Source organism: Sphaerodactylus townsendi, linkage group LG11 (genome assembly GCF_021028975.2).
Source record: "Sphaerodactylus townsendi isolate TG3544 linkage group LG11, MPM_Stown_v2.3, whole genome shotgun sequence".
NCBI lineage: Eukaryota > Metazoa > Chordata > Lepidosauria > Squamata > Sphaerodactylidae > Sphaerodactylus > Sphaerodactylus townsendi.
In genome coordinates, this window is record NC_059435.1 from 14,298,963 (window position 1) to 14,312,696 (window position 13,734).

General features: G+C 46.4%; 1 protein-coding gene across 1 annotated transcript in view; it reads right to left on the bottom strand.

Annotated features, from left to right (window-relative positions):
* TPK1 (thiamin pyrophosphokinase 1) overlaps positions 1–13,734 on the bottom strand; it is a 303,106-nt gene that overhangs the window by 225,414 nt on the left and 63,958 nt on the right. Inside the window, exon 3 of the mRNA XM_048510448.1 lies at positions 10,074–10,148. Coding sequence (XP_048366405.1) covers positions 10,074–10,148 — 75 coding nt within the window. The remainder of the gene's footprint in view (positions 1–10,073; positions 10,149–13,734) is intronic.

The following is a 13,734-nucleotide window of genomic DNA, read 5'->3' on the forward strand; positions in this document are numbered from 1 at the left end:
GGAGGTGAAAGCAATGGCCTTCTGCGGCTGCTGCTCCCGAGCACCTGGTCTGTTAAGGCCTCTGCAATCTCAGATCAAAGAGGATCAAGATTGGTAGCCATAAATTGACTTCTCTTCCATAACTCTGCCCAAGCCCCTTTTAATGCTATCCAGGTTAGTGGCCATCACCACCTCCTATGGCAGCATATTCCAAACACCAATCACACGTTGTGGATGACTACAGGAATGCTGTAACTCTCTGGGAAGTAATTTTTTATGTTCTGTGCACATATACCATGGAGTAGTGTTGCACTTACTTGACATGCCACAGACATGAAAAACAGATAGAAGCCAGCCAGATTGAATGAGCATACTATAACATCTTCAGTCTCTGGGGGGGAGGAAGGAAGGGTGGAAGGTGGGATGGATGAACTTCTTTAACTACCATCTCAGCGTTTTTTAAAATAATTAGGAATTATATTTTTAATGTTTAATGTTTATGGATTGTTTTATGTTGTAACCCACCCAGAGCCCTTCGGGGATAGGGTGGGAAATGAATGAATGAATGAATGAATGAATGAATGAATGAATGAATGAATGAATGAATGAATGAATGAATGAATGAATGGCTCATACTGAATACACAAAGCTGCCTTATATGGAGTGAGATCACTGATCCACCTAACCCAGATCTTCTCTGGCAACAGAAGTCCAGATTCTTCAACAGAGGATGAACCCAACTCTGCTCCCAGAGATCACGGAGATACCAGTTTTGAATGTGGGACTTCACACAAGTGGAGAATTGCCATAGCGCTGAGCTACACCGGGCCTCCTCATAACAGTGCATTTGACAAGACTAGGCTGACCAGACGTCCTGCTTTTGGCGGGACAGTCCCGCCTTGAAACAACTTGTCCCGCGTCCCACGGGTTTTTTCAAGTGTCCCGAGTTTTGGAAGGCTGCCACACTGCCTTCTTGGGCGCAAGGCAGTGCGGCAGCCTCCGCGCGGCTGCAGGAGCGCACGGCCTCTGGGGCGCTCCCATTTCCCGCCCTGTGACAGGGCGGGAAACGGGAGCGCCCCAGAAGGCTTTGTGCTCCTGAGACTGCATGCGCATGCGCGCGCGGCCGCTCATCCCGGTTCACAAAGGTGACCATCTGGTCACCTTAGACAAGACAGATCATTCTATTGTTGTGGTGGTTGTTGTTATTCTTGCTGTTGTTGTCATTATATTGGAGCTCATGTGAGGAAAAGAACCCCCTTCCCTTCCGACCCAACACACCAGCAACGAGGGAGTTGTGTGAGTTGCAATATTTTAATTGTCTGACCTTGCGGATGCAATAGTCAGCCATTTCAAGCGAAAGAACAGCAAATAAATGGGCAAGCCTCTTTCAATTAAAATGTATTGAAAGGTTTTCTAGAGACAACGTACGTACGAGAGGTACTCCATCAATCAAGAAGCTCAATAAAGTTGCAGCTATTATAGCCTAGTTAAACATTCCATGATTAAGTCCTTCATTTATTAGCGCCAAAGCGATAAAACAATCAGACTTCTGAAAGGTCTACTGTTGACAGAGGAGCAAAACGCCCATAAAATGGCAATCCATGTTCAAAACAGCTATTAACGAGGCAGATAAAACTGCTAGTCTGAAGCCAGAGGTGGTATAAATATAGATGCTGTATGCTTTTCTCAAGGATTTGCATAAATCAACAACTGGATCCATCTCTTTAAAAAAAACCCTACTGTTTAATCAAGAAATTACATTACCTACAACGTACTCTATGTTACAGTTATCGCTTCCACGTTACTGGGATTACGGGCAAACCGCCACCTGAGATCTGGCCAGCTGCATATAATTTTTTGGCCCTCCCATCATATCAGGGAATGTATGAGTTTTTTTAAATTTTATTTTAACTTTTAAAAAGAAATTCTGTATATTTATGGTATTCGAAGATAGAATATATTGATATTATTCTACACTATACACATATCTTATGCATTTCTGAGTTTCTAAACTTTTTCTGTGTCATCTGCGGCTTCTGCAAAGCTCCCCCCCAAAAAAAATTCCCATGTATCAAAACCGTAATGGGGAAAGTCGCGACGTGAAGGGATAATTGTACTTCTCACTGTAGTGGAGTTCTAATAGACTGTGGTTATGGGAACAAGATCTTTGAAATGTAGTAACAGAAGAGGAAGTAAAATGATGTGGCCAATCAGAGGCGTAGCTGGGCCAGAGTGCGCCTGGTGCGGACTCTGGCTCCCCCCCATGTCGGCGCCCCCCCACTCCCACTCCCACATGGCCCACCCACCCTAGCGAAGGGGGAGGGAAGGGAGGGAGGGGTGGCATGCAAGAGGAAGGAGAGGGGGCAGCAGGGGGGCCACTGTGGGGGAGAATCACACTGCCCCCCCTGCAGCGCCAACCCACACACACTTACTTTAAAAAATTGAACAGGCTGCAGAACAGGCCTTCCTGTTCTGGTGAGAACTACATGTAGTTTCCACCAGAACAGGAAGGCCTGTTCTCCAACCTGCTTGGTTTTCTAAAATAAGTGTGTGGGGGGGTGCCACGGGGGGCGGGGGGCAGGGGAGGGGCCGGGGGATTTTGCGCCCCCCCCCCACGTGACCCAAATTCGTGTGCCCGGTGCTTCCCCCCCCGTCCCCTGGGAGCTTAGCTGCTGTGGCCAATTCACATGAAAGCCATGCCCCCATATGCAGACTGCAAAATGCTGTTTTTGCGCAGCAGCTGGTCTAGGCAAGGTCTATGATATGTGAAAATATTTCACCAAATGAACTCCTCCAACTGTACAGAGAGTCTTCTTGCCAGCATCAGCGATGACCAAGAAGATTTGGAGCTACCATGGAGATGGTTCGTATCGCTGGTGGCACACTTGGTGAGTTGCACTCAACTCTTATAGCATTGTTATGGGGACTAGGAAAAGGCTTGTAGAAGAGGGTTAAAAGGGAGAAGTAGGTTACTTCTGACCATCTACATCAAGATCAATAGATAAAGTATCACATAAGAAGGCAGAAAAAGAAGAGTTTGGACTTATACCCCACTTTTCTTAACCCTAAGGAGTCTCCAAGAGGCTCACAAACTCCTATGAGGTAGGTGGGGCTGAGAGAGTTCTGAGAGAACTGTGACTGGCCCAAGGTCACCCAGCAGACTTCATGTGCAGGAGTGGGGAAACAAATCCAGTTCACCAGATAAGAATCCGTCACTCATGAGGAAGAGTGGGGAATCAAACCCTGTTCTCCAGATTAGAGCCCACCGCTGTGAACTACTATAACAAGCAGGCAGCTACATTTACACAGTAGAGCAAAACAGCCAGTGCCCTGAGATGAGAATGCAAACACTCTCCCCATGTAGAGCTGGATTCTGTAGCTCCATTATGCTAGCGGAAGAGCTTTCCTCCAACGGAAAGAAGAAGAGTTTGGATTTTCTCAACTATAAGGAGTGGCTTACAAACTCCTTCCCACCCTCTCCCCACAACGTATACCTTGTGAGGTAGGTGGGGCTGAGAAAGTTCTGAGAGAACTGTGACTAGCCCAGGGTCACTTAGCAGGTTTCATGCGTAGGAGTGGGGAAAGAAACTTGGTTCTCCAGATTAGTGTCCACCGCTCTTAACCCCTACACCACACTGACAAAGGAGCCCTTTCCCCCTGTGTTTTGCAGCAATAGAAGTCTTCTTCCTCTAGTAGAGTGTTCTCTCTAGCACCGTGGTGGCGAACCTTTGGCACTCCAGATGTTATGGACTACAATTCCCATCAGCCCCTGCCGATTGGCCATGCTGGCAGGGGCTAACGGGAATTGTAGTCCATAACATCTGGAGTGCCAAAGGTTCACCACCACTGCAAATGCATGAGATACACCCCATAGGGCTGACGTTTTCATAAGCATCCTTTTCTCTTGAGAATCCTTTGGGTTTCGGGGAAGCTAATCTATGTCCAAAGTCAAAGGAACATAGTGTTTGACAGCAGTATCCAAGACATATGAAAACAAGCTACTTCGAATGTCAATCTCTGCTACACCCTTCTCTGCTCAATTTTTGCACCGGTCACAATCAAAATCCCCTAAGCAGCAAGTTCAGAACATTTTCCAAAAGAATCTTGATGCCAACAGGATATATATTATCCCAACAATATGTTATGCAAGTGATAATACAAGTCTCCTAAAGAGACGTGTTTAAGTTCAACAGCAAAAAGTTCCACAGCGGTCTCCTCCTTTAAGAAAAATGTATTTTTTTTGTTGTAATCATCTATTAGGTTTTTTTTCCTCAAGTACTTCAAAGCAAGCCTCTGTTACTACGAGCTAAAGATCAGCGGGGTTCAGCACTTCAAAGAACCACGAAAAAAAACTATTAATGATTCAATGTTTTTTTAAAAAAAATTCACTTTAAATAATACAGAATCATCCATTCTTTAAACAAACAAAAATATTTTATTTTTACGGTTTCAGCATTTTGCACAGAATTAGGCCTATCGTTGCTCATACAGGCCTGGTGTAGGCACGGTACTTCAGTACGGTGGGTGCACTGACAGGGGGTGGGATGATGGCTCAGAGGAAGAACACCAGCTCGGCAGGCACAAGGTTCATGCACAAGGTCGCCGGTTCAGTACCCAGCATTTCCACTTAAAAACAGGAGGGAGAACTTAATATTCATTCATTCATTCATTCACTCATTCACTCATTCATTCATTCATTCAATTTCTATACCTCACGATCCCCGAAGGGCTCCCAGCGGTGAACAACATAATTCAAGAAAACATTAAGCAGGAGCAAATCATACACAATACAATACATAGGCTCCATCCTATTAATCATCAATAAAACTTCTTAAAAACTCATATAAAACAGCGGATAACAATTAATAAATAAATAAACAAGAGGCATCCATAAACTCCAATTAAAACCTACCCCAAGAAGGGGTAGAATAACTGATTTCTGACACCATTTTTTTGAATGCAGAAGCTATTTAGCCTATCTGAGCTTCTAATGTAACAGCGCCAGGGCAAAGAGTAATAAGGGGGCACCATATCAGCGGCTGGACACTCCGAAGGCCCAGTGGAACAACACGGTCTTACAGGCCCTGAGGAATTCACCGAGGTCCCACAGGGCCCGGACAGTTGGAGGAAGAATGTTCCACCAGGCCGGGGCCAGTGCTGTAAAAGTCCTGGCCCGTGTGGAGGCCAGCCGCATCATTGAGGGGCTGGGGACCACCAGCAGATTGGCCTCTGCTGAGCGCAGAGACCGAGTAGGGACATATGGGGTAATGCAGTCCCGAAGTTACGAGGGTCCCAGGCCGCGTAATGCCTTGAAAGTTCTCAGCCCAAGGCCCTGGAGAGATGATGCCGGTCAGAGAAGAAGCTACTGGCCTTGATGGACCGATGGTCTACTTTGGGATAGGGACACTTCCTTTGTTTCATGTGGAAGGAATGGGATCTCAACACAACTTTCCATGGCCTAAAATTGGATGTCCCGTGTTCAACAACCTCCCTTCTCCAATTAGGAGTTCCATAGATTATGCACCACCAGAAGAACCAATATAAAGACTTAGATATATATAGAACCAGCGTGGTGTAGTGGTTAACAGCAGGTGGATTCTAATCTGGAGAACCAGGTTTGATTCCCCACTCCTCCACCTGAGTGGCTGAGGCTTATCTGTGTTTCTGCACTCCTACATTCCTGCTGGGAGACCTTGGGCTAGTCACAGTTATTCAGAACTCTCTCAGTCCCACCTACCTCACAAGGTGTCTGTTGTGGAGAGAAAGGGAAAGGAGCTTCTAAGCCACAAGTCCCCTTTCAGGAGGGAAAGGTGGGGTATAAATCCAAACGCCTCTTCCTCTTCTTCTCATGCAAATAAGAATAACTGATTTCTGACACCATTTTTTTGAATGCAGAAGCTATTTAGCCTATCTGAGCTTCTAATGTCCTACAACCCTATTCATAACAGAATGCATGAAGCTGCCTTTCAGCCCCATCCGAGGGCCAGGCATCTGGTCACACCACGCCACACCTCCCTGTCACTCCCAAGGAGGCTTCCCAGGGGCATGGGGAAACTTACAATGCTGAAAAGCCTCCAGGCGGCCATTAAGCCCCCACTGGACTGAACAGACTTATGCCACTTTTTCTACAACATAATCAGACTAATGGCTATGAGGGAGCTGATGAATGTCACACACACACACACACACACACACACACACACCCGGTTATGCCCCTGCTGTGCTGGCAGTGGCAGGGGTGCAGTTATGTTGGCATGATGTCCCGTGCTGCGTCCCACCATCTGGAAGACCGCACACCGGCAGATTCTCCCCTCTGCTAGGGAAAGTACCGCAGGGTGGGCAAATCCGCTGGTGCGACTGCACGTCACTTTCACCGGTGGATTAAACCCCCTCCCCAGATGTGGCTTTTAATCTGCATCAGATCCTGAGTCCATTAAGCATCAGGACCATGCCTGTCAGTGCCTAGATGTCTTGCTGTGTGGGAACTGCAAATGTTTTCCTGTAAATGCTTTCCTGTTTCCCTCTTCCCTTCCTGGCGCCAGCTCATCTGCAAGAAGGTGTGAACGGTTCCCAGATTCTTTGAAGCTCTGTAGTGCAAATGTTATAGAAACTGTAAGGGACATTTGGTGTGGGGCGAAACGGGGGGAGGGGGGGTTGAACGATATAGTCTCTGGATCTAAGCTCTCTAGCTTAGATCCTGCTTTCTATCGTTACTCTACGCATTGTAAGAAATAAACTGCTTTAGGACTTTCCTACAGTCTCTGTTATTTCCACGTTCGAGAGCCTGACATCAAGGTCAATATTGTCAGAAGCCCCATTCGCACATGCAGAATAATGCACTTTCAATTGACTTTCGATGCACTTTGCAGCTGGATTTTACTGTGCGGAACAGCGAAATCCACTTGCAAAGAATCGTGGAAGTGGATTGAAAGTGGATTATTCTGCATGTGCGGGAGGGGCCTCAGACTGGCACTGGCTCTCCAGGGGGCTAGGCTGCGGTCCCTGTAAGCTGTGTGCGTGTGCAGCCACCGTATTGGTGCCACACAGATAAGGGGCAACCTGGCAGGGAGAGCTCTCCTGGGTGGCTCAGTTCCACGCAGTGTTTTGGAACTTCCGCACAGCACCAGGGAAGGATTGGTGGGTAAGTTGGTTGAGGTCTTTCACGTCACCCATCAGTACCTGGAGCTTTTAAGTAAAGATGATGGGGACTGAATCTGGGACCTTCTAGACTGAGCCATGGCCCCAATCCCTCTGATTACTTGAAACTCTGCTTCAGTGAAACTCATGGAAATACCACCCACAGAACTGGTCTAATGGTTTAGCAACCTGCCAGGGAAAGATAACTTAAACCAGGGGTGGCCAGCCTACGGTGTTCCAGATGTTCATGGACTACAGTTCCCATCAGCCCCTGCCATCATGGCTAATTGGCCCCGTTGGCAGGGACTGATGGGAATTGCAGTCCATGAACATCTGGAGCACCATAGGTTGGCCACTCCTAACTATGGCTCTTTTCCCAGCCTTCCTTCTGGTCGGCTGATTAAAGAAAATCAACTAGAAAAACACCCTTGCTAAAGATATAGGCGGCAGCATTCATGGCATGCAATTCTATGAATATGGGAAAGTGTGTATCGCATCTGCCGTTCGCCAAGTGCTGAAGCAAATTTAACGTGACACATTAACCTGCGACGGGTGTGCTATTCTGCTGCAGAGTCCCATTTTACTTCTACTTTACTAGGATGAGCGCAATGAAAATAACAGAGGACACATAGTTTTTGGTTTAAAGCTCATTCTTGAATATGGTGGTTAGTTAGCTTTACCACTCTTTAACAGCAGCAGAAGGCAGCTGCGACGTCAGCAATGCTCTCTCAAAGAAAGATGTTAATAGATTGTATATTCTTCCGCCACAGAACAAAGTATGCCGGACCTTCTTTGTTGTAGAATGCTCCATCCGTTTTAGTAGCTACCTAGCTTGGCTCCCCCCATCTTTCAAACCCCATTGAAAGTAAAAATACATTTTGACATAAATGCTCTTGTAGCGCAGTACCATGTTCAGTAATGCACAAAGTAATAGTTTTGACAAAGGCAATGCATAAAAATGAGTGATAATTCTCATAGTCGTTCAGGATTATATTGTACTGCAGACGCCTACAATTTTCTCAACTGATGCCCCTCAACTGACTGAACAAACATCTTTATGTGAAACAGAGTGTAGTATTAGGTAGGTGCCAAGGGGTCATAAGAACATAAGAACAAGCCAGCTGTATCAGACCAGAGTCCATCTAGTCCAGCTCTCTGCTACTCGCAGTGGCCCACCAGGTGCCTTTGGGAGCTCACATGCAGGATATGAAAGCAATGGCCTTCTGCGGCTGTTGCTCCTGAGCATCTGGCCTGTTAAGGCATTTGCAATCTCAGATCAAAGAGGATCAAGATTGGTAGCCAAAGATCGACTTCTTCTCCATAAATCTGTCCAAGCCCCTTTTAAAGCTATCCAGGTTAGTGGCCATCACCACCTCCTGTGATGGGTCCTCGAGGGCATTCCTAAGGCAAGGACCTGGCTCTGAAAATGCCAGCCATAGATGCAGGCGAAACATTAGGAGCAAAACCTACACACCCAAACAGCCCTAGAAAATCCACATCCCGTTCTTGAAAACAGTTTCTTCTTCTTTTTGCAACAAGCCAAGTTTTATTGTTTTTTTAATCACACTGAAAATCCTGCTGCAGCCCGACTCTCAATTTTGCCTGGCTATTGGAAACTCAATAAATGACTGCTGGAAAGAGGCTTTTGGCGCTGCACTGAAATATGTTAAGAATCTTTAAGGCGAGAATTCTTGCGTGGCATTGATTTTCCCATGGAAAGAGGAAATAGCTGAGAGCCTCTCATGACTTATATATATATATATATATATCTGAAGGCTCTGAGCTCGGTGTCACTTATTCAAATCATATAAACCTCCAGCAGGACAAAAAACAGAGAGAGAGAGAAAGGAAGAGAGAAACCCTCTGTTGATGATAAAAGGTTACAAGCGCTCTTCTCTTGTAATTAAACCAGCATACTTTGTTGGTGACCTTTTGAAAACACATTTCGTTTAAACTTTAAATGCAGCATTGATTCATTACAGTTTATTACAAACTCAAGGATCACAGGCGACTGGGAGGCTTTTTATTTCTCCCACAAATGTTTTTTTTACCCACTCAGTCCATAAAGGGACCCCTGATAGAAGGAATGCAGCATTTGCCTATAATGAGCGCAACTGCAATATCATGCCACAGGGGTGCCTTTCTCCGGCTTGGTCCTCAGTGAAGTGCGAACCTTGTGTCTCGTCTGTGGTGCTTCAGGCCGCAAGCAGTCCTGTGTGACTGTTTGCTTCTCTGGACCAAACATTCTCTTCATGCAGAAAGCTAAATGTTAGGGAGAGAAGTTCTCGCCAAGTTTTCTCCCTGGTAGGCTAACTTTCTGTGTTTAGAGAGTTGGGAGCGGGCTGGGGGGCTGGGGAGGATATTCACACTTGCGTATTCTCGCCTGAAGAATGAAATAATGCAACTCCCGCCCCCTCAGTGATCACAAGGTCCTAGATTCCCAAGAAGAAGAAGAAGAAGAAGAAGAAGAAGAAGAAGAAGAAGAAGAAGAAGAAGAAGAAGAAGAAGAAGAAGAAGAAGAAGAAGAAGAAGAAGAAGAGGAGGAGGAGGAGGAGGAGGAGGAGGAGTTTGGATTTATATCCCCCTTTCTCTCCTGCAGGAGACTCAAAGGGGCTTACAATCTCCTTGCCCTTCCCCCCTCACAACAAACACCCTGGGAGGTGGGTGGGGCTGAGAGAGCTCAGAGAAGCTGTGACTAGCCCAAGGTCACCCAGCTGGCGTGTGTGGGAGTGCACAGGCTAATCTGAATTCCCCAGATAAGCCTCCACAGCTCAGGCGGCAGAGCTGGGAATCAAACCCGGTTCCTCCAGATTAGATACACGAGCTCTTAACCTCACTACGCCACAAGACCCTTAAAACTAGCCATAGCTGCTCCACAGAGGACAGAAAGAAAGAACAAAGGTGGCCTAAATTCATTCCAATTAAGCAAACAGGGAGATCTGCAAAGCTTTTATTACCTCTGCTCCACACATGATGGAAATGGTCTCTGTCCAAAGGCTGGTTTAGAATCAGAAGACATAGCTTCAGGTTTCCTGTAAGAGAGATGGTGTCGGTCATTAATTTTTGCTACTGCATATTCTCCCATCATTCCTTTCTGGCTACATTTAATCCAGGATCTCTAGGACAGGCACAGCCTAGTTCTGCATAGATGAATACATGTGGGGAAAATAAACTCGCAGAAGCAGTACTGGGTCCATTGGTTCCACCCACAGTTCCAGGTGTTGATCAACTGGAGCATATGGAGCCTACGTACACATTGTTCTGTATGTGCACGGTTTCTGAAAAGTGTGAAAGATACAGAACTGTTAAGAGACGTGCAGGGCCTGTTGATGATTCCAGCTCCCTTTCCCTTCCACAGGCTGCTTATTTTTTATTTCATTACAATTCCATCTTTCTTCCATCGCAGAACTCAAGAAAGCACAGGGGTCCCCAAACATGTTGAGCTTGCAGGTTCTTTTGGAATTCTGAGAATAGATTGGGGGATAGAATAGCAAAATGGCCACCACAGTGGTGGGACCAATCACAAAATGGCCGCCGTAAGAGCTGGGTCCAACCACAGAGCACTGGGAGGTTCCACAACATGTTAGGAAGTCCCGAGCTAACAATCCATCTATGATAGAAACCCCCGTTTCCCCTAATATTTATTCATTTATTGAATTTATATCCCGCTAATCTCCTGGGGGACTCAGGACCGCTTACAATAAAAAACATATGAAAACATCAATACAATCAATAATATAAAAATAGATATTTAGCATTATAAATAGTGTAGACTTAAAAACGTATTACAAACAGATGGCCTGAAGAAAACCCCATGGGGACATGGGAAAACCCCATGGGGATGCGCGTGCCGTACCCAAGAGAGGACCAGAAAAGATCTTAGAACCGTGGTGGCAAACCTATGGCACTCCAGATGTTCATGGACTACAATTCCCATCAGCCCCTGCCAGTATGGCCAATTGGCCATGCTGGCAGGGGTGATGGGAACTGTAGTCCATGAACATCTGGAGTGCCATAGGTTCGCCACCACTGTCTTAGAATAAGGGATGTCTGGCTGGCCCAGCAGAAAGGTCTGATGTTTTACAGGCCCTGTGGAACTGAGATAGACTCTGCAGGACCCAGATGTCACCAGGGAGAGCGTTCCCCCAGGCTTTTACAGCCCTGACCCGTGTATTGCCAGCCGAACATCCCCGGGGCCGGGAGTCTGGACCACCAACAAATTTCCCTCCACGGTTCAGAGGGGTCTTCGAGGGCAATAAGGGGAGAGGCGGTCCTGCAGATATGCAGGTCCAAGACCGCTAATGGCCTTAAAGGTCAACACCAGAGCTTTGAAGACCATCTGGTACTCGACAGACACTTCCTCCTACTCTAATGAAGGGGAGTAAAGCCAGTATCAGCTGTTTACTTGGAGAAGAGATATTCTGGGGAAGAAGCAAGAGAGAAGCAGGAAACACAAGGGCAGGGGACAAACACTGCATTGGGCAATCACTGAAGGAGCACATCTAAGGTGTCCATGAGTTCCCTTACCCAGGCAGTGACTTGGTTCAAATCTGTGGAACTTCTGCAAAGATTGCTGGATTAGCCACACACGCATGGACGCACGCACGCACGCACGCACGCAAGCACACACACACAGCCCCAATATATCCTGATAATCCCTGCTCTTCTTAATGAGGCTTTTGTTTTTATACACGTTTGGAGAGAATAACACGTTACAATATGCTGTTTTTAATTACCAGCAGCTGAAGCAAAACATATTTTTTAATAAAAATTTACTAATCTGCTGACATTCAGCCTAAAACAACGATAGGACACATGGGACTTCATTTCATGTAGTAATTTATCGGCGCGCATAATCCAAATCACTGCACATAATCCGAAACTAATTAATAAAATGTATTAAATTCCCAGATCTCACTTCTGTGAATTTAGCCAGCACTGTGCTGACAGCTGTTGCAGGGAACTCGGGTTCAAAGTCCTGCTTGGATCCAAAACTCTTGGAGTGCCCTTGGCCAAAGCTTTTTCTCCCAGCCAAATCTACCTACAAGGGGGTCATGAAGTTACAACACTATTATTTGGAGGGAGAGAAGGATACGTTTACTTAGGAGTAAGTCCTGCTGAACACAAAGGGACATCTGTAAGCAACAGGGTTGCCAGTTGAGTTCTGGCAACCGGTGGGAGGGCAGAGAGATGCAAATCACATCTAGGGTGTTCATGAGAGTGACCAGGCTCATATCTGCGATGGTTCTGCAAAGATTGCTGGATTAGGTGCCCCACTATCATGTCCCATTGCTTCAAAGATGCAACATCAGTTCTGGAACAGGCATGGAAGTGATGTAATCGCATCAGGGCAACTCTCTAGGATTCCACTGAAACTCTCTGGTTTCCTAGAGAATTGCCCTGATGCAATAGTTAAGAGTCAGCCCATACAGCAGCTTTCTGGCTTCATGCCAGAAGCAATATCATGCCAGCAGAGCAACAACCCTTTAACCCACATTTTTCTAATGCCCGACCAAGTGGTGGCAGGCTTGTAGGAGCTTTCAGCCCAGTGGATAAACAAGCAAAGTTTACAACAATTTAACAAAAGGGTGGAAAATGACTTCAGTAAGAAAATGCTGAGACAGTATTGCATACAGATTTGTTCCCAGGAGTTTCCTCTGTTTGCAGATCATTCGATGTCCATTTCACTATAAAAAGTTGATGAATAAAGTTTGCTTTTCCTGGTAATCCCTTGCACGTGTCATTTTTTTCATTTTTTTTGTTTTTAGGGAAGTTTTTTCATAGCTATGACGACACCATCAAAGAATCGCAGCTGTTCGGAGGGCAGGTCTAAGTAATTGGTAGACCTGTCCTCCATGAAGAGCTGGTCCACCTGCAACTGAAAGTAATGGGTAGACCAGCCCTTATTATTATTATCATTATTATTTATTGGGTTTATAGACCGCCCTCCCCCGGAGGGCTCAGGGCGGTGAACAACATGGAAGTAGAGCACAATATCAAGTTAAAAACCAGTAAATATAAATTAGTACAGCTCTAATAAAAATAAACCCTACCCCATTAAAATACTACATTATTAAAATTACATTAATATAAGATGGCACCTGCTGTCAACTCCCCCAAAAACCCCTAGGGGAGGGCGGTAGGATCCGCTGGATGTTATAAAAGAAGAGGAGAGGGAGGGGGCCCCAATCAATGGCTAGGCTCCCCAAAGGCCCGGTGGAACAGCTCCGTCTTACAGGCCCTGCGGAACTCAGCAAGATCCCACAGGGCCCGGACAGCTGGTGGGAGAGCGTTCCACCAGGCAGGGGCCAGAGCTGTAAAGGCTCTGGCCCGGGTGGAGGCCAGCCGTATCATTGAGGGGCCAGGGATCACCAGTAAGTTGGCCTCCGCCGAGCGCAGAGACCGATTCGGGACATATGGGGTAAGACGGTCCCATAGGTACGGAGGTCCCAAGGCCTTAAAGGTTAATACCAGTACCTTGAAAATGATTCGGCAGAGGACAGGTCTAGCCACTGCAGAGGACAGGTCTAGCCACTGCTTCTTAATGTGAGGTGGACCTGTTCTCTGAACAGCTGTGATTCTTTAGTGTGAGGTGACCAGATGGTCACCTTTGTGAAC